Source organism: Pseudorca crassidens, chromosome 8, assembly GCF_039906515.1.
Source record: "Pseudorca crassidens isolate mPseCra1 chromosome 8, mPseCra1.hap1, whole genome shotgun sequence".
Taxonomy (NCBI): domain Eukaryota; kingdom Metazoa; phylum Chordata; class Mammalia; order Artiodactyla; family Delphinidae; genus Pseudorca; species Pseudorca crassidens.
In genome coordinates, this window is record NC_090303.1 from 59194215 (window position 1) to 59214814 (window position 20600).

Genomic DNA, 20600 nt, shown 5'->3' on the forward strand with positions numbered 1-20600 from the left:
GTGGCGAGTGGGGACTACTCTTCGTTGTGGTGCACGGACTCCTCATTGCAGTGGCTTCTCTTGTTGCAGAGCACAGGCTCTAGGCACGTGGGCTTCAGTAGTTGTGGTGCGTGAGCTCAGTAGTTGTGGTGCGTGAACTCAGTAGTTGTGGTGCATGGGCCTAGTTGCTCTGTGGCATGTGGGATCTTCCCAGACCAGGGATCAATCCTGTGTTCCCTGAACTGGCAGGCAGATTTTTAACCACTGCACCACCAGGAAGTCCCTATTGGAGTATAATTGCTTTACAGTGTTGTGTTAGTTTCTGCTGTACAACAAAGTGAATCAGCTATATGTATACATATATCTCCATATCCCCTCCCTCTTGAGTCTCCCTCCCACCCTCCCTATCCCACCCCTCTAGATCGTCACAAAGCATCAAGCTGATCTCCCTGTGCTATGCAGCAGCTTCCCACTAGCTATCTATTTTACATTTGGTAGTGCATATATGTCAATGCTACTCTCTCACCCCATCCCAGCTTCCCCTTCCTGCCCTGTGTCCTCAAGTCTGTTCTCTACGTCTGCGTCTTTATTCCTGCCCTGCCACTAGGTTCATCAGTACCGTTTTTTAAGATTCCATGTATGTGCATTAGCATACAGTATTTGTTCTTCTCTTTCTGACTTACTTCACTCTGTATGACAGACTCTAGGTCCATCCACCTCATTACAAATAACTCAATTTCGTTCCTTTCTATGGCTGAGTAATATTCCATTGTATATATGTGCCACACCTTCTTTATCCGTTCACCTGTTGATGGACATTTAGGTTGCTTCCGTGTCCCGGCTATTGTAAACAGTGTTGCAATGAACACTGTGGTACATGTATCTTTTTGAATTATGGTTTTCTCAGGGTATATGCCCAGTAGTAAGATTGCTGGGTCATATGGTAGTTCTATCTTTAGTTTTTTATGGAACCTCCCATAATATTCTCCATAGTGGCTGTATCAATTTATATTCCTACCAACAGTGCAGGAGGGTTCCCTTTTCTCCACACCCTCTCCAGCATTTATTGTTTCTAAATTTTTTGATGATGGCCATTCTGACTGGTATGAGATGATATCTCATTGTAGTTTTGATTTGCATTTCTCTAATGATTAGTGACGTTGAGCATCCTTTCATGTGTTTGTTGGCAATCTGTATATCTTCTTTGGAGAAATGTCTATTTAGGTCTTCTGCCCATTTTTGAACTGTTTGTTTGTTTGATATTGAGCTGCATGAGCTGCTTGTACATTTTGGAGATTAATCCTTTGTCAGTTGCTTCATTTGCAAATATTTTCTCCCATTCTGAGGGTTGTCTTTATGTCTTGTTTATGGTTTCCTTTGCTGTGCAAAAGCTTTTAAGTTTCATTAGGTCCCATTTGTTTATTTTTGTTTTTATTTCCATTACTCTAGGAGGTGGGTAAAAAGGATCTTGCTGTGATTTATGTCATAGAGTGTTCTGCCTATGTTTTCCTCTAAGGGTTTGATAGTGTCTGGCCTTACATTTAGGTCTTTAAACCATTCTGAGTTTATTTCTGTGTATGGTGTTAGGGAGTGTTCTAATTTCATTCTTTTACATGTAGCTGTCCAGTTTTCCCAGCATCACTTACTGAAGAGGCTGTCTTTTCTCCACTGTATATTCTTGCCCCCTTTGTCAAAGATAAGGTGACCATATGTGCGTGGGTTTATCTCTGGGCTTTCTATCCTGTTCCATTGATCTATATATCTGTTTTTGTGCCAGTACCATACTAAGACAGTATATTTTAAAGAATACTTTATAAATGAAATTTTCTGCAAGATGACTATTACTTCTGCACCAGGAACGCATCCTGAATATGAAACTTGGAAGAGTGAATTTAGTAGGTAGAAACATGGAAAACTACTTATAACCTGGCAATGAAAGTGACTGAAACCACATTAGTCAGGCAAAATAAGCCGCTCTCTCTAACTACAGGTAAAATAACATTTCAAACATTGAAAAATGTATACAGTCAAAATGGTACAGGGTAGGGTTTAAGAAACCATTTCCCCTGCTAATTTTTGATGTTTACATGGAATGTTATTCAAGCAGCAAGTAACTTACCAATGATGCTGACAGACTGAAAATGATACATCTTTACCACAACATATATTAATTCTCTCAGTGGGAAATTGCTAAAATAGACAAGGTGTCAGAAAGATTTCTTTACGTCTGAAGGAAAGGAAATGATTCCATTTCTTCCAAACATTCTTACATGAAAAATAATAAACTCTCACTTTTAAAATGTCTTTATTTTCATGGGGTTCTAAAGCTCCCATTATTAATTGGGGAGGTCATGGTTATCTGGTGCTCGCTATGAGTCAATCCATATTAAGTCAGGTATAAAACACAGCCAGGTATAAAACTGCCCCCATAATTCACATTATATATGAATAAATATTCATAGAAATACTCAGAAAAGAGAATTGAAGAATTACACTACACTATCATGGCATTCCTTAGATCTACACAGTAAATGTTACGCAGAGATGCTGGAAAGTAAATCTTCACGAAATAAAATGTAAGAGAAACATGGTGGTCTATCTAAAGAAAGGGACAAATGCCCAACACAAATGAAACCAATTCATCCTCTATAGAATGACCTCCGATTCTGTTCCTGAAGCAACTGGTTGAAGACTCTGGACCACAGAGACGAACATTTACTGAGTGTTTAAGGCATGCATATCTATCACGTTTAACTCTCGCACAGAAACTAAGTAATTGGTATCATCAGTGATTTGTAACGGGCGAAGTTCGGTAGGAACTCAGTCTGTCTGCCTTGCGCACCTATCCTGTCTTCAAAAGGTCCAGTCCTGATGGAACACAGGGTATCTGCCAACCATGAGCCCCCAGAGATGCCCCTAGAAAAAGAGGTCCTCTAATCAAAGCGACTAAATTTGGAAAGCTTTCTAAACCCTCCTCTTGGAGAACAACAATGTATATATTAAAGCCCTGTATTGAAGAAACCAGTTTACTTTTGTCTAACCCAACATTTCCCCAAACTTATTAGGGAATCCCTTTTCCCAATTACTATTTTGTGAAAGTTATATTCTGAAACACTGAAATATGACTGCGGTCACCTCCCTTGATGGGAGATGGATAAAAGAGAAATATATAAACTGTAAGAGAAAAATAAACATTTTCACCCATGGTCAAGGGGCAATGCTGCTGAAGTGATGGTGTGATTCTAAGTGGCTTCTTTTTGCTCTTAGGATGACATCCTAAGTGCCCTGGTCCCTGCAGACCTCCTTGGCCTCATCTAACAAACACCCCACCACCTGGTCGACCTTCAGTACCTGGGACCTGCCAGGCTCCCCATCATGGAGCCTTTGAAAAATGCTGTCTGCTTGGTTGGATGCGCCTTCTTTCCCTCTTTACCTACTTACCTTTCAGGGAAGTCTTTCCTGACCCTGTCAAGCCCTTCTCTGTATGCTCTCCTATCACTGAGTTCTTCCATATAGCGAGTTTATGGTTACAATGTTATATTTATTGGATGAATGCCTGTCTATACCCCTATGGGAGTGAGGGGAAATATATTCCCTGTGCTCAGATGCAAAAAAGAAGAGGAGGGGACCTTTCCAGCCTCTTTCTACCATCTTCTATTACTGCTGACTTAACGGATCTCTTACTTGGGAGAAGGTTCTGAGCATGTTCAGCTCAGGGCCTGGGCGCACTCTGGTCTGCTCCCAGGCAGGCAAGCTTCGAAGGAATGTTTGGGAATAAGTTCAACTCAGGGAAGACAGTTGTTACAGATGCTAGCTAGCTCTATTCTGCAGTTTAGCCTTATGCAGTAATAAAGTCAATTTTAATCTTCACCTCCGAGTCTTGTTTTATTTTTCAAATTGCTTCCATTTGGGAGGGGAAGGCAAGAAGGAGTGTTCTCGTTGGCCCCCTAAAATGCCAACATCTTCCACTAGGCCTCAGTCCATCAGGAAGAATAGGGAGGGGTCTCCTTGGGCTCACTACTATAGCTCAGGCCGGGCACATGGGAGGCACTCTAATTTTTTAAAATTAATCATCCTCTCATGGAAAATTTCTTAAATAAGCAAAAACAGGGAGAATGGTATGACGAACCCCTATGTATGCGTCACCCAGCTTCAACAATAATCAGCACATGGCAATAAACAACATACAATCGATCTTGTGTGATCTACTTCTCAAATTGACCGAAGCAAATCCAAGACACTGCATCACTTCATACATAACAAACAGTAAAGGCTTGAAAACATATCTGTAAAACCATCATCACATGCATATTATAAAGGATAATTTACAAATATTTCTTCCATAATAAATAGATGAATGAATCAGCAAACGCTATAGGGACCAGTAAAGGGTCAAAGAAGAGGTGGCTCTGAATCATGATCTGTCCCCGGCCCCCAGCACACCGCGCGCGCGCGCACACACACACACACACACACACACACACACACACACACACACACACACACACACACACTCCCCACGGGCCAAGCCACTCACCGGTTGGCGTGCTGCTGCGGAATGAAGAGGAGGGGGTGATGGGCGGGGTCACGGGGGGAGTAAGGCTTCCGCTGCTGTGGCGAGGCGGCGTGGACACATTCCCTCGAGACACGGAGCTGGACAAGGTCAGCGAGAGCTTCGGCTGAATCTTCTTCTTTAGGGACTCCTGCTCTCGGCGGGCAGCGTCTGTCATGAACCTGCAGCAACAGTGGAAGGGACCATTTATGAGTAACCAGGACCATATACAGAGCCGGAGGATTATGACAGTGAACTCAAGTTTGACAGGCGCTCCACCCTGGGAAAGGGGCTTATTCACAGGTCCCAACTTCAAAAACTCACAACAGTTGCCCTTTTCCTACATGATGAAATTATCTTCTAGCTCCTTGTTTTAAAGTTCCTCAAAGTCAGGATCCTTTCTTCCCTGGGCAAACCCTCTGTGCAGGAAATGGATACACATAGACTCCGTACTCACTACACTGCCTTCAGTTACAAGACTGCCTCTCTGGGAAGGTCCTCTCGACCCTCAGAAAGTACACCTGCTCTCGAAGTTCCCCAACCACCCCCAGCTCCAGAGGACTTCCTTCATCTGTAGGTTGGTAGTATTTATTGTTTGTGCCACTGAACATCTACGGCTTCATGAAAACTTTGATTCTTTTTTGTACTCTGGATTCTCATATTATTTGGGTTTTTAACACTTCCTAGGCTGACTGAAGGTCTTGTCTCCCCAGCCATTAGCTGAAAAGGAAGGACCCAAGTCCCTATCATCTTTGCTAGCACGCTGCCAGGCCCATCTTAGCAAACATTTATCAAATGACTGAACAAACCTGCCCAAGCAGATTCAATAAGAGGGTACGAGCACTGTACCAGGAGGAAGATCACGGAGAAAGATCTGTTCATGTTGTGATCTTATTACTCATAAAGGGAAAGGTGACTTTTCTTGGTAGTTTCACTTCGGAAACTTCAAAGTTATTCTTTCAACACTTCTCCTATGCTAGTTATATTCAAACTTTGTTCTTTTCTCACTGTTTAAACTAGTATTTCATAAATTCATGTACTAAGAGATTCAAAACAATCTATGAAATGGTATCCCCTACCTAAAAAGCAAATGTCAACTGCATTTTTGAAAACTGCGATGAAAAGCCTAGTGAATAGAGTATATGAAAATGTTTAGGTGAAAAAAACATACACTTGTGCCCACTGCCTAAGCGAAGAACCAGACCATAACCATACCTCTCAACTCCCCTCCGTACCCCACCCTCTCACCAACTGTGCTTTGACTATTTTAATACAATTCATCGTAAACTAATTCCATTGCGCTTAAACATGGTATTTTACCCAACCCATTTCACATTCTGCCTACAAAATTCCTTTGTATTTGTCTTCATTACACTGCGGCGTTTTGTAAGTCAGCAGATAGCTCTCATGCCTGGTAAAAGCTTTGAGTTGCTCAAACACCCAATGAAAAAATGTTACAATAGAGTTACAGTGTCTTAAAATGTCTACTTTTACACTTGGAACATGGCTGGCACATTTCTTAAAGGGCTTTTGCAATATAATCTATATGCATAAACTGGATTTTATATGTTGAACCAAACTGTAATAAAGCTACAAGTTTTGCCTTGAGCTCTTCGGTTTTGTGCTACAAGATGGTGATGATTTAAAAAGAAGAAAGGAATGACAATGTAAAACAGAATTGTTTGCACCCGGCAGCCACGTACTCATTTATTTTCAGATGTAAAGTTGGTTCTGTTGCTCTTAAAACTTCTTTTTTCCCTCCTCATAAACCTCTACTCAAAATCTGGACTATAGAGAAAAGCAGGAACTGGTGCTTTCGTTTATTATTCTAAGTACAACTGCTAACTGCCATACTGCTGAGCTTCTTCAACTGGGGTATGCAGTGCACCAGGGAGTGGGTGAAACCACAGGCTAAACATATTGCTTCTTCCAGGAAGACCAAGTGTTTTCAGTGTAGGTCATTCAAGTTAGGTTTTCTTTCCTCAATGTATTTAATTTATTTATTTATTTTTGGCTGTGTTGGGTCTTTGTTGCTGCGTGCGGGCTTTCTCTAGTTGCAGTGAGCGGGGGCTACTCTTCGTTGTGGTGCGTGGGCTTGTCACTGCGGTAGCTTCTCTTGTTGCGGAGCATGGGTTTCAGTAGTTGTGGCTCGCAGGCTCAGCAGTTGTGGCGCACGGGCTTAGTTGCTCCATGGCATGTGGGATCTTCCCGGACGAGGGCTCGAACCCATGTCCCCTGCATTGGCAGGCGGATTCTTAACCACTGCACCACCAGGGAAGCCCTAAGTTAGTTTTTTAAATAGGAAAATCAACACAGATATGCTATGGAATAGGAGGAAAAATTTACATCTTGCATCTTAGTTCAAAGCATGGGACTTGGAGTCAGGCAGGCCAGGGTTCAAATGCTGGCTGTGTGACTTACTATGTGACTCGAGGCAAGTTGATGAACCTCTCTAAGCCTCAGCTTTATTCTCTGAAAAATGGGACTAATAATTGTAGATAAAGGGTTACCATACCTCTTTTCCCTTTCTATAAGAGACTTTGATCTTTGGTTAACTCTGGTAACCTGCCAAGACGGTAAGTCAAACATGCTACAGGGCAACACTGCTTATATTAAGACTGACCCCCCCAACTGGTAAATGACATCTGGAGTGGGAGGAGCTAGAAACCATCTGTCCACACCTGTTAGGAAGCCAGAGCTCTGGGCTTCCTGAGCGCCGTGATCTTGCCCCTGAACATGCCCCTTGCAGAGAACTGGGGAGCGTGTCCAGGGAGCGTTATAAGAGCTTTGATTCCAGGGCAGCTCCCATCTTTGCCCGAGGGGCATCTTCCATCTGCATCTGGATAGACTGCCATGTGTACCAGTAAGGACTTCACAGAAGGTGTGACGCGGCCCTGCTGGCAGGCTGTGGCTCTGCCTTTTATCTCTCTGAAAAGACCCAGCGCCCATGGCGGCCTCTGGTCATCTTGTGAGTCTGAATATTCATGGTGGAGGAAGGTCACCTGCTGGTGGACAAGGCAATAATAGTGCTGACTTCAGAGGACTGTTGCGAAGATTAAACGAGGCAGCAGTGCCTGTCATGTAGGAAGTGGCTGTTATTATTATAGAAAGCTTCATAAATGTGGTCTTATCTGTATATTCCATCTACCTTACTCCAAGTTTCTTGAGGATGCACTGCATGTCTATGGCTCTGAAAGCACCTGGTTCATGCCTCATGTACAGTAGGATAGGATGTGGAATAGCTGACCAGGAATCAGCCCAGAGAGTGCATAGAGAGTGTCAGAAAGAAACTCCTGCCAGAGAGAGAGAGTGAGCTAGCAAGCTTTGCAGTGTCTTCTCTTACTCTGGTTAAAAAGTATAAAAGTATCACAGCTCACAGTTTTTACTGTAAAATAAATACTCTCCTACAGCTCAGAGATACAAACAACTATAAACAACCACGACAATGGGCACACACATATCCCTCACCTTCACCCCCTCATGGATTTGGTTGGCTATGGACAGCCATCTATTTTTGGCTTGTGTCTGCTAAGTGTTTTCTAGAAGCGAGAACGAGGCACCATGTTAAAAGCATTAAACATGAAACTCATAAAACACTTCTGCCAACCCTTCTCTCTCTCCACTCTCCCTCCTTCTCCCTTGGATTGGTGGTTATGAACTTGCAGCTATACCCATAAATCAAGGCGAGCTTGCCATACCAAGATCCACAGCTGCAGAATTTATTCCTGGTGACAACACACACACACGCATGGGCATAAGAACGCCTTTGGAGCGCTGGATAACATTCACCAGTTTCTCCCTTGGCAGTGTTGCACTGTTCCTCTTTCACTTATCACCCATGACTTCACCTATTTTTTGGAGACTTGTTTAAACCTTAGAGTTTTCAAGCAATGTTCCATCAATACAGTTGTCTGTCAAAAGATGGGTGGATTCCCAATGGCAAAGAATCACCTGGGGAGACAAGTTTATAAAGAACCTGATGAGGCAGAATAAACAAAGGCTGTGACTGCAGCCAAGGACTGGACTTAAGTTGGCTCTGAGCATTTTCCACCTTCAAGGGCAGCTGCACTTCGACATATCCTTGAAGGACCAGAGCCCAGATCTTTCCTTCATCAGGATTAGAAATGTTTCCCCTGTATTCCCAGATGAGAGAGAGCTCAGGCTTGGGAAGCCACACCACTCTGTGGTCTGATGAGTTTTTCTCAGTGGATTTTGACATGACTCGTGATCTTCTCTGAAGCCCTCAGTCATCGCAGCCAACATGGGGTTTTAGAGCAGCGAGGAACCTGGATGAGACAGGTCACCTCATCCAACCCCCTCATTTTTCACAGTAACTGGGAAATGAGGTGAAGGGGGCTGTTCAAGGTCACTTTGCTGGCTGGTGGCGGAGCTGGCATCTGAGAAGTCAGCCGTGGGACCCTGTCGAACGTTCCTGCTCTGCCAGGCTGCCACTGGCACAGCAAAGAACCCTGAGCTTTCTTGTGTTAGCTGGAGAGTCACGGTTAAGTTGAAAGGGGTTAAGGAGCTGAAGCTTAGGGCCTGAGGAAATGCAGAGGAAACCCCTCAGGGGTTTACACGTTGGAAGTGGGGCAACTGGAAGAGCAGGGGCCTTCATCCTCCCAGGGTCTGCCAGTTCTGCTCTGTGGGGTCCCTTGGCTCCTGGGGGCCCTGGATTTGTAGCCTCACTGGGCTGTGATGCAGGGAAGGCTCGCTGTGCCCACGTCCCTGAATTCTTTCTGCTTTGCAATGGCAACTGTTCTGAGTACTCGTGTGCCGGTGCGGGCTTATGCTGGCTCGTGAGAGCTGATCATTAAATTTTTAGGGATTTAGGCCAGTTGTTAAACATACCCATTATTAAAAATTAAATTATGTGATTGGGAGTTTGGGATTGACATGTACACACCGCTATATTTAAAATAGATAACAATCGTATGATATCCCTTATATGCGGAATCTAAAAAGAAATGATACAAATGAACTTATTTACAAAACAGAAACAGACTCACAGACTTAGAGAATGAACTTTTGGTTACCAGGGGGGAAGGGATAGTTAGGGAGTTTGGGATCCACATGTACACACTGTTATATTTAAAATGGATAAACAACAAGGACCTACTGCATAGCACAGGGAACTCTGCTCAATGCTATGTGGCAGCCTGGATGGAAGGGAAGTTTGGGGGAGAATGGATACGTGTATATGTATGGCTGAGTCACTTTGTTGTGCACCTGAAACTATCACAATATTGTTAATTGGCTATACTCCAATGTAAAATAAAAAGTTAAAAAAATAAAATAAAATAACCAACAAGGACCTACTGTATAGCACAGGGAACTCTGCTCAACACTTTGTAATAACCTAAATGGAAAAAGAACTTGAAAAAGGATACATGTATATGTAAAACTGAATCACTCTGCTGTACACCTGAAACTAACATCGTTAATCAACTAAATTCCAATACAAAATAAAAATAAATAAAAAATAAATTATGTGAACTTAAAATTAAAACAAGCATATTAAAAATAAAGGTAACAGGGCTTCCCTGGTGGCACAGTGGTTGAGAGTCCGCCTGCCGATGCAGGGGACACGGGTTCGTGCCCCGGTCCGGGAACATCCCACATGCCGCGGAGCGGCTGGGCCCGTGAGCCACGGTCACTGAGCCTGCGCGTCCGGAGCCTGTGCTCCGCAACGGGAGAGGTCACAACAGTGAGAGGCCCGCGTACCGCAAAAAAAATAAATAAATAAAATTTAAAAAATAAAGGTAACAATACACAAGGTTTATCAGCTCTTATCATTTTCTTTCATTTCACTATGATCTGTGCTGTTTAGGTTATTTACATTACTAATGCCATATCTGCTTGGTAGAATACCATATGATGCTGTATGCTCCTGCCCATTTCTTCCCAACTCTGTTCAGCAATGTAACGTTGGTTGCTTGAAACTGGCCATGATGGGAGTACTTAAACCATGGAAACTGGCGAATATTACAAATCAGGGTTTTCTCCCCACCCCAAGAGTCAGTCGTTAAACATTTACCAGTATACCTGTAGTTATTATTATTATTTTTTTAATATGGAAAGAAAGCATTTGAACCAGGCTCCTTGCCTATTCACTAAAGGAGCTAATCGGGGAAGGGATGAAGGATGGATAAGGAAGCCTTCTTTTCCTTTTTAAAAGTATAAAAATAAGACTTCTCATTAAAGAACACTTATAGAAAAAGTTTTATGGATTTGTGACCTGTGCTTAAAAACATTTTTAAAAATTCGGTAATACACACACAACTGAGGGTACATATTTACAAGCACAGTTTAAAGAAGAATAAAATGACAGTCCATGTACTCACCACTCAGCTTATGAAAAATTTGTTTACCAGAACCTTTGAAGTTTGCAGATACAACTATGGTTGAGTTTTCAGGGTATTTTCCTCCTAATATTGCTTTTCTACACATAGACTGAACTGGATATTTCTTAAATAAAAAAAAAAGTCACTTGAGGGTTCATTCACTTTTGACTAACAGCCTGCAAATCTGTGGTGAGGCAAAGTCATGTTTTCATTTTGAAACTGAAACGGCCATAAGATTAATTTTAACCTTCCTACAAATCAGAAATGCCCAAGTTACTTTAATTTAATATGGTCATTTGCAGTAATATTTGTTATTGCTTGGGGAAGTACATATTCCTTAAGTAAATTTTCAAGACTCCATTATAAATCTTTTAAATCCTTAGACCACAATGTTCATTCAGTCTGACATATTAAACGTGGAAACATGACTATAACACCGCAGGGGGAAAATGTCAAATTGCTGGTCCATGGAGACCAGTTTCAACCACAAACTCAGGAAATTTACAGAGTTGGCTGGAGCCCGGGCAGAGCCCGCCCTGCACCTCACTCTCCGGCCAAACACCTGAGCCCAAGTGTCTTGCTGGGGCAAAACCACTTGGCTTCCGCCCGCTCTGGAGAACCCAGTGTTGCAAGTGACCACTAGAAATTCGAGCCTCTCTCAGAAAAACCCGACAAGAATCCAAACTCTGAGATGCATGGCGTGGTTTGGTTGTTATTATAAGACTCTGAAGAGGCCGGGTAGTCCAGAGGCCGGAGCTGTGTGTCAGGAGGCTCGTTTCGGGGAGAAGAAGTGGGTGGCCTCTGGAAGTCCCAATGCTCCCCCCAACCCCCGGTCTGGCCCTGGTTTTTCTACTTGTTAAAACTGAGCAGTTTTGGTTTTATGGTTATAAGAAATATATCACCCCTATGTTCCTTCCCAGCTCCAACAGTCAATGATTCCCGCAGGCCGTGTTTCCCAAACTTTTTTGACCTCAATCCATTATAAGAAAGCCTGTACACACACATGTATAATTAGGTCCACAATCGGCAATTTTGAAATCTCTAGAGCTCTGAAAATTGGAAAGTTTCTTATGTTTGACAGCAGAACTCACGGGGGGGCCAACCCTGCCATGAACTACTTAAAGGCTATTTACACACTTTATTTATTGTATTTAGTGTGAGTATTTATATGCTTCACTGCACAAACATCAGTGTGTTTGATTACAGGGGGCTGCCCTGGACCCTGTAGGGAGAGTTTTGTAATAGGCAGTATTTGCACCATATTGTCTTTCTGAAATTAGAAGAACTATGACTTGTGAAACGTATCTGGGCGCAAAGACAAAGCATTTTTTTTTTTTTTTTTTGCGGTACGCGGGCCTCTCACTGTTGTGGCCTCTCCCGTTGCGGAGCACAGGCTCTGGACGCGCAGGATGCGCAGGCTCAGTGGCCATGGCTCACGGGCCCAGCCGCTCCGCGGCATGTGGGATCTTCCCGGACCCGGGCACGAACTCGTGTCCCCTGCATTGGCAGGCAGACTCTCAACCACTTCGCCACCAGGGAAGCCCAAGACAAAGAATTTTTATGTAAACATCTGAAACAAAAATTTCTTGAAACAATCCTTACTACCTGTGATACACTCTGATATTTTTCTATTCTATTTGATTTTAACAAAATATCCTGGTCATGACCACCACACTAATTTCTTGACCTACTAATAGGTCACGGCCTGCTGTTTGAAAGTATTAGTGTAGCAGTTAAGAGGTGGGCTTTGTAGGCAGACTGTTTAGATGCTAATTTCTCCTCTATATTCTCCAGCTATGTGACCTTGGGCACGTTACCTAACCTCTCTGTGCCTGTTTTCTTACCTATAAATGGTGAAAATAATAAGGGCTATCTTACAGAGTTGTGAAGATGAAGTGAATTAATACATGTAAAGCACTTGGAATAGGGCCTGGCACTCGGTGTTTGACAAATGTCATATGAACGACTCTTGTTCTGCAAATCCTAACTCACAAATCTTTCATTCTGATGCTTAACGTCGCAGTTTGGTTACTTCTGAGCTGAACTACTAAGTATTAGGATAAGTATTGCCATCATGAGTTCTGCTGATTCTGAAAGCAACAAGCCACCTTCACTGTTTCTGCATGCATTGATTGATTAAATTACTGCTTCAATCACAGGCAAATTTGAAAAAGGTAGTTACAGTAGCTGGAATACAAACAGATGGTTCCTCTCCTTAAGGACAACGTGCTGGGAGGTGGAGCATCTATAAACCCACACACCTCCTCTTCTTTACTTCTCTGCCTTGATTTCTTGAGAAGAAGCCAACTGTAGAAGGCCTTTCTAGCAGGACAGGCAACAGGAGCACAGCTACTTGATGGAAAGGTGTTTTTCTATGCAGTTATAGGCTGCCCTCTACTTGGGAGATTCATAAAGTCACACAAGGCTCACATGTGGTCCACAACCAGACCTCTGTACAAAGTACCACATCCAACTACTTCATTTCAAGCTCAAAAGCTTTGATCTGCCTTTTCAATGGCCCTTTGGGCATTGCCATATTTTGGTGAAAACCAGTTTGTGAATCCAAGAAAGCTTCTAAGGAAAGCTGCCAGGAGCTGGCAGATAGACCACAATTCTAAGCACTCGCAAATCTGCTAACTCATCGCTCCGGACAGTGGGATCTCTGACCTGACAAGGACAACAATCGATCTTTCCAGTGGAGAGTACCTTAGGGATTTTCCTTTTCTCCAACTATTAGGACACGCAATCCAGGACAAGGATGGACGGAAAGCCAGTAAGGAAGCAGAATGATCCGTAAGACATTCGAATAGAGGCTATGGGAATAATGGCACATTTCATCATGTGATCATGTGTGGTCCACATGTCAGAGGACCTGGCTGTTCTAGGTCTCAAAGTGATGATGGCTTTCAGAACACACATCTGCTAATAAATTCATGGGGTGGCTCCTCTCATTTTAGCAACTTAAAGCCACAGGGAGGTTGAGGGGTGTCTGGTTAGAACAGCTGGCCAGTGAAAGATGACCTGCTGGCAGCAAGTGGAGTGACTGCTTGTCTGCGCCCCTTCCTTAAGAGAAGGGCCTTTCCTGGTGATCACGGAACTTAGCGAACGCTCTTCTTTTCAAATACAAAAGACAATTTGGACCCCCAAGTAACATTAATTTCAGAAAGTTTCTAGTAATGTTTTGAACAATCACATGTCTCACTTCTCATCCCAGAGCTATTTCTGCCTTCACAATCTGAGGCCTGTGGGGTGGATTTTGAAGCTTCATAAAAGTTTTCGCAGGGTCACCAAAACTCAGAGCCTCTTTTAATAGGCTGCTGTTAAAAAGCTAATGCAAAATAATAAAACTAAAAGAAGCACCAGAAGAAAACCCACACCATCTAATCAGATCAGTTTGGCACTTAACTTGTGAGGGGTGTGTGTGTGTGTGTGTGTGAGCTTTTCATCTGATATTCACATGGGTTGTGGGCATAATTTGTGAAGCACACCAATGAGTCAGATTTGGTTCTTGGGTACCAACCCAAAACCAACAGATTTACTGCATTAAGTGAGACACCTTTTTTCTTCCTCCCTTTTCTTTACTAAGTTTACATGTGATACATACAGGAGGATATAGTTCCTGGACTTTGAGGAGTAGTTCCAGTCTAATTTGCACAAAAGAAATTAACACCAGGGCAAGCCAATTTCATATCAAACATTGTAGCTAGTTTATTAAGAGTTCACCTTATTTGGGGGGACAGAGAGAGGAGAAAAGAGAAGGACATAAGAAAAAAAGAGAAGAGGTGATCTTCCTCTTAACTACTCTCTTGACAACTGTATTTCTTTCTTTTTTTTTTTTTAATAGAGCAGCTATAGTACAGCTTGAGTATTCTAAAACTTTAAAAAATATTTATTTAGGGACCTCCCTGGTGGCGCAGTGGTTAAGAATCCGCCTGCCAATGCAGGGGACACAGGTCGAGTCCTGGTCCGGGAAGATCCCACATGCTGTGGAGCAACTAAGCCCATGCGCCACAACTACTGAGCCCGTGCTCCGCAACAAGAGAAGCCACCACAATGAGAAGCCCGCACACCGCAATGAAGAGTAGCCCCCGCTCACCACAACTAGAGAAAGCCCGCACGTAGCAACGACCCAACTCAGCCAAAAATAAGTAAATAAATAAATAAGTTTATTTAATAACTAACACTCGGTTGCCCATTTCTATTGCCAAGTGGTACACCTTATCTACCTACCACCTACCATCACCAGCCTCTCATTAAAAAGAAAAAGCCATTGTAACATAAAATATAGAAAGGACATAATCTTGGAATAAAATAATCCTTTCATGAGAAAGACTGTCCTTTATTCTGAGATTATGGTAACAGTAGAACAGGGGAAGAATAAATGTACTTAACTTTTTTTGAGATGCAGAGAAGCTACAATATAAAATTTAATTTTATTATTTTGTAATCACATCATATGTACATTGTAATATACTGTTTATAATAATATGTTGCTTATAACTATTCTCTAGATACAAGTTATTAAAAATATCCAACTTTATTTTCTATCATGGCCATTGTTAAAAATTCAGTTTCAAGGAATGTTGACTAAAATGGAACTATTAAATTTAGGAGGAATCATTTGCAATATGCTGCAAACTGAAAGAAGCCAAATACATGAGCACCCAGACCCAGGGGCTTCTCCTTTCCCAGAGCTTGGAGAAACAACACACAGGGGCGGTGAGTGTTGGATGCCCCTGCTCCTGGGCTCCACACGCCCTAGGCAACTTGGAGACTGCAGACCAACAGAAACACCCTTATGAACAGCATCATTCAAAGACTAGTAGCTGTCTGTGAAGAGTACTTAAGAATTACTTTTTTTTAAAACCGATAATCTCTTTCCCGGAATTTTAGCGCTCAAATGAAATTCATGCATGGAGGCTAAGTAACTGCAGTAATGAACAAAATCCCATCCCTGAATACCATTATTTTGTATATTCCCAGTAAATACTGGGTATTTTCTCACAACAAAGGAATAATATAGTTAATCTACCTTAATGAAATCTCTGGTTCAGGTTCCAGCAATCACTACTTAAAGCCACAGGTCAGCGTAAATTATCAGTGAAGCAATTAATTTTGATTTTCTTTAGCCCGAATAGAGTAAACTGTGGTCTCTTTCATCGTCAATGCCAAGAATAAAAACCACTTCTGAAAACGAAGCCCACAAATCTCTGGTTTGACGGCCAACTGGAATATCCCTCTGTTGGCAACTCTCTATCATCCTTTCCATTCCTTTTCTACTTTCATCGAATTGGAAATAACTATGCCTATTCCTTACACATGGTTTTCATCGCTAATTTGACATCCGTGTAAAAATCAATGAACAAAACAAAGAAACTGTATTTTATGAGGTTTTGTGGTACAAAACTACAAATAGCTTTTGAGTTTCCTTGTTTTGCCTCTTCTGGAAGTAAATTAACTGAGTTATTTGAGGTTTCCATGTAAACTGCTAATGAGGTGATGCATAATTCTCCTCATAAGCTGGGAAAAGTTTAAAAACTAAAGAAAAAAAAAATTGGATTTAAGTCTCCAGAGTTTTAGTTCCAGTATCATTAACAGCTGTGAACACAGCTTGGTTGAAAGTCTAGCTTCTGGGGGCAAACTCCTTATTTAGGTATTCAAGCTTCGGCAAATTATTTACCCTCTCTTGTCTTGGGATCCTCATTTATAAAACAGAGGTAACCCTAACACCTACCTCATGAGGGTTATTGTCAAGATCTCGCTAGATAAAAGCATGAAGAGCACTTGGCTCAGCAAAATACTGCACATATGTCAGGAGGCTGCTCAGACTCTTGCTATTTCCATGGTGTTGGCCCTATGCCCCTGACTCTCACCCAGGAATTATGTCAAAAATGTAACAGTCATCTGACTGGATAATTCTTATGTAAAAGGTCATTTGTGCAGGGAACCTATGCAGTCCAGTCTACCTAAGATGGACTTAGACAGAAATCTAAGTCTGGGGTCAAAAGTCTCTGTTTCCAAAGAAAAGCACTTCTCTGATGTTGCCATGACCAACCCACGTAGGTTGGCTCTTCTGACCAAGTGGGCTGGGTGACAGTCAACGTTTAGTTAAGACAAGTGACTTGGAGTGAATCTAGAACCAGGGGATGGGGTGGACTGGAGGCCTCTGGCTAAGGAGACTTTGGGTTGAGAAAGAGGAGAGGAAGCGTGTGAGATGGAAGAGGACTCTCAATGTCAGAGAAGATCTCACACAGGTAGGGTCTGTTTATGCCAGGGACGGCACGCACAGTGTCTCCAGTGTCACTTATAATCCACTCGGCCCATGAGAGCCATTGCAACTCCATCCCAGCCCTTTTCCCTGTGCTGCTTCTGGATTCAGCCTTAGAATCTTCCTTTTCACCAGCCCTAGGTTGCCACTATCCACTGATTAAGGTGACGCGTAAGTTGAAAGTTTGTGCCATCTCTGACTTACACATTTCCCCCAATATCCGCTGATATTTCCACTAATATTTCAGCTAATATCCCACCCGAGGCATATTCTAACTCAGTTGGTACATGCATTATCCATCCTCAGAGAATCAGGGAGCAACGATGGCAGACAATACACTTAATAGCTGAGAGAGAAAGTTGACTTTGTCCAAGATGAGAACTGTCCCCAAGTGAGGCAAGGATATTCAGCACACATTCAGATAACTGCATGCATTCATGAATACAATTACAGGGCCAACTCCTCATTCAAATTTATTTTTGTGTATATGTGACTCACTTATATACAGAGAAGCAGTCAGAAGAGCATTGTTTGGGAACAGGGTGGAGACAGCAGCATTTTCTTCTTCTTCTTTTTTTTTTTTTTTTTTTGCGGTACATGGGCCTCTCTCACTGTTGTGGCCTCTCCCGTTGCGGAGCACAGGCTCCAGACGCGCAGGCTCAGCGGCCATGGCTCACGGGCCCAGCCACTCCGCGGCATGTGGGATCTTCCCAGACCAGGGCGCGAACCCGTGTCCCCTGCATCGGCAGGTGGACTCTCAACCACTTCGCCACCAGGGAAGCCCAGCATTTTCTTCTTAAATGGATTAATCCACTTAGGCAGTGAAACTATTTTGGGGGGCAAAGTCAGCTCTATACATGGGTTGTGCCTTTACAAAGTATATGCCTGTGGGCGTCACGAGCTTACAGACCTCAAGTTTCATGGACCTTGGAAGCTGATTATTTTTCCAAGTGATTTTTCTTTCTTTTTGTTGCAAGAGTTCAGTTAAGCTGCTTCTGGACTAAAGTGTTTGGTGTTCCCTGTTTTCCAGGAGGTTTGCACCTGATAAATGCGTTTAGGTATTGGATTCTTCAGGTAAGTACGCACACATTTGAGGACTGAATAATCATTTTTTAAAAACTCAAAGGGGTATGAACGCCCCTGTGTCTTCTTCCTGCTTGACTTAACCCAAGGAGCTTGTGAATGCTAAAGATACCTGACAAGCTATAAACTGTGAGTAAATGCTGGAGGTGAAGAGGATGAAGGGGTTGAGGATGGTGATTATTTAAATTTTTTATCAGAGATAATTTCAAAAACACACAAAACTAGAGAGGTTAGTGTGATGACTGCCATGTTACCAACATTTTGCATCTTGGTTAAACTTTCTCCCCTCTTCCCTTTTTAGGTCATGGTTATTATCCTTCACATATTTCTTATCATCCTGTGTTCATCTGATCGCTTGAAAAATACATAGGGATAAAATAAATGGCAGAAGAATAAGGGAGAAGGCAAGAGAGAAGAGAGAAAAAAAAATTTCTACATAGTCCCTGGGAAATACCTAATGAAGATTCAAAATTGAGTAAGATGGTTAGTGGCATAACTGCAGGGTCTCCCTCTGACACAGACACAGCTAAACTATAATGTCTGCAAAATTTGAGCACTATTATACAGAGTATATACTGTTGAATGACACACCAAAGGTCTATTAATATGGAAGGTTTGAGCCAATGGCTCCCAACTCTCAGCTATGGGGGACCCATTATAGTGTTGAATGGTGCACTGCTTTGAATATCATAATGGTACTGCTGGGGTCCTTTAAATTTGGGGAGAAAAGGGAATAATACAAAATTACTAGTCAGTACTGCTTCAAAATTAATTTGTATTTTACAAGATCCCCTAATCACCTTTCCCCCACGTGTTCCACCCCAAACAGGGACTTTACAGGTTATTTTGAAAAAAAAAAAAAAATTCAGGGTATGTGTGTGGGTACGTGTTTAAAATTTTCAAGAGTGCCGCTGTATTTAACTGCTAATGAAGTGTTTCTTGGAGGGGCTTCCAGACCTTCAGCGGATTGACAATGAGCAGTCTTTATTTGCATGCCAAAAGCGTGCACTAATCCTTAGCACCAGCTGGTTCCCAGAAATACATGTGCCCCCCAAATCCTGTTTATCCTGCTGGTTTATTTAGCGAAGCTTTTCTTCACAGAGAGCACGGGCCTCCATTTCAGGCTGACCAACCTGTTTATTCCAAATCCCTAATGAATGTAATTAAAGCTTTAGTGGACTGCAGCCAGGATATAAACCACACACACCCCCCCTTTTAAACTTGTTGAGTGTGCAGGACTGGTCCACGGCACAGGGCTTCCTGTGTGAGGACTGAGGCCCTGCTCTCCCAGAAGGCCCTGGACACCTCTGCACCCAATGCCCAGGCCATTTCTGATGCCCAGGGAGTCGTTCGTCAGGCTCACGCCCACAAACCGAACTGCCCCCCACCCCTCTGGTGTTCACCGGACCAAACGGGCTCTCTCTAAACATTCCCACACATGCTAGTCTCTTGGGGATTTTTCTACTGCCATTATGCCCTGGGAAACAAGGCTAATGTCCTAACTAAAATACTGAATACTTCCCAGCAACCTAGGAGAATCTTGTTAGATCCTGCAGAGCCCTCTTGTATTAACCCGCCTAAAGAGAATCGCTCAGAACCTTTCCAGTAACCAAACCCTAAAGGTCTACAGCTTAAACCCAGAGTGCTTTTAGGTGTTCCTACAAAGTGCAAACTGAGCCATAATGGCTCTGGTGAGTTCACATCATCTAAGCTTCAGGTGGATATCTGGAAGTTAATACTGGAGAAGGGAAAAGGATTTACAATTTAAAAAAAGCCTTTTCAGTATGTACTAAGCTACGTGTCTTCTAACTATTGCCTTACTGAATCCTCACAACCACCTCGTCAGGGGTTATTATCAGTCCCATTTTACAGATGACAAAATTGAGTCTCAGAGACATCAGGTAGTTTGCCAAGGACCCACAGCTAATAAAATGCTGCGGGAAAGATATAAGCAAAAACGCTCAAGATCTGTGATGCCCAATCCAACAGCCATTAGCCTATGAGGCTACTGTGCACTTGAAATGTAGCTAGTGTGACTGAGGAACTGAATTTTTGATTTTATTTAATTTTAATTAATTTAAACCTAAATAGCCACATGTGGTCAGTGGCAACCATATTGGATAGCATGGAAATGGAATGTTTCCATCATCACAGAAAGTTCTGTTGGACGGTGCTGTTATAGCTGATAAAGGTTCAGTTCTGGATATGCTGGGTTTGAAATGGTGGTGGGACATCCAAGGGGGATAAACAAACAGGTAAGCAACCTAGACATGGGAGTCATCCACCCAGAGAGGAAAGCAGGAGAGTACGCAGGGAGGGAGAGCAGGGACAAGGGTTGAGAAGAGAAACTGGGGGTGGCGGTGGAGAATGCCTATAC

At 42.8% G+C, this 20600-nt stretch overlaps 1 protein-coding gene across 4 annotated transcripts in view; it reads right to left on the bottom strand.

Moving 5' to 3' along the window:
• Positions 1-20600, bottom strand: part of JAZF1 (JAZF zinc finger 1) — a 336091-nt gene that overhangs the window by 44825 nt on the left and 270666 nt on the right. For all 4 annotated transcript variants that reach the window (XR_010945555.1, XM_067746591.1, XM_067746590.1 and 1 more), the window contains exon 3: positions 4517-4713. Coding sequence is in view for 3 of the 4 variants with exons in the window: in XM_067746591.1 (XP_067602692.1) it covers positions 4517-4713 (197 nt within the window). In the remaining variant the exon portion in view is untranslated. The remainder of the gene's footprint in view (positions 1-4516; positions 4714-20600) is intronic.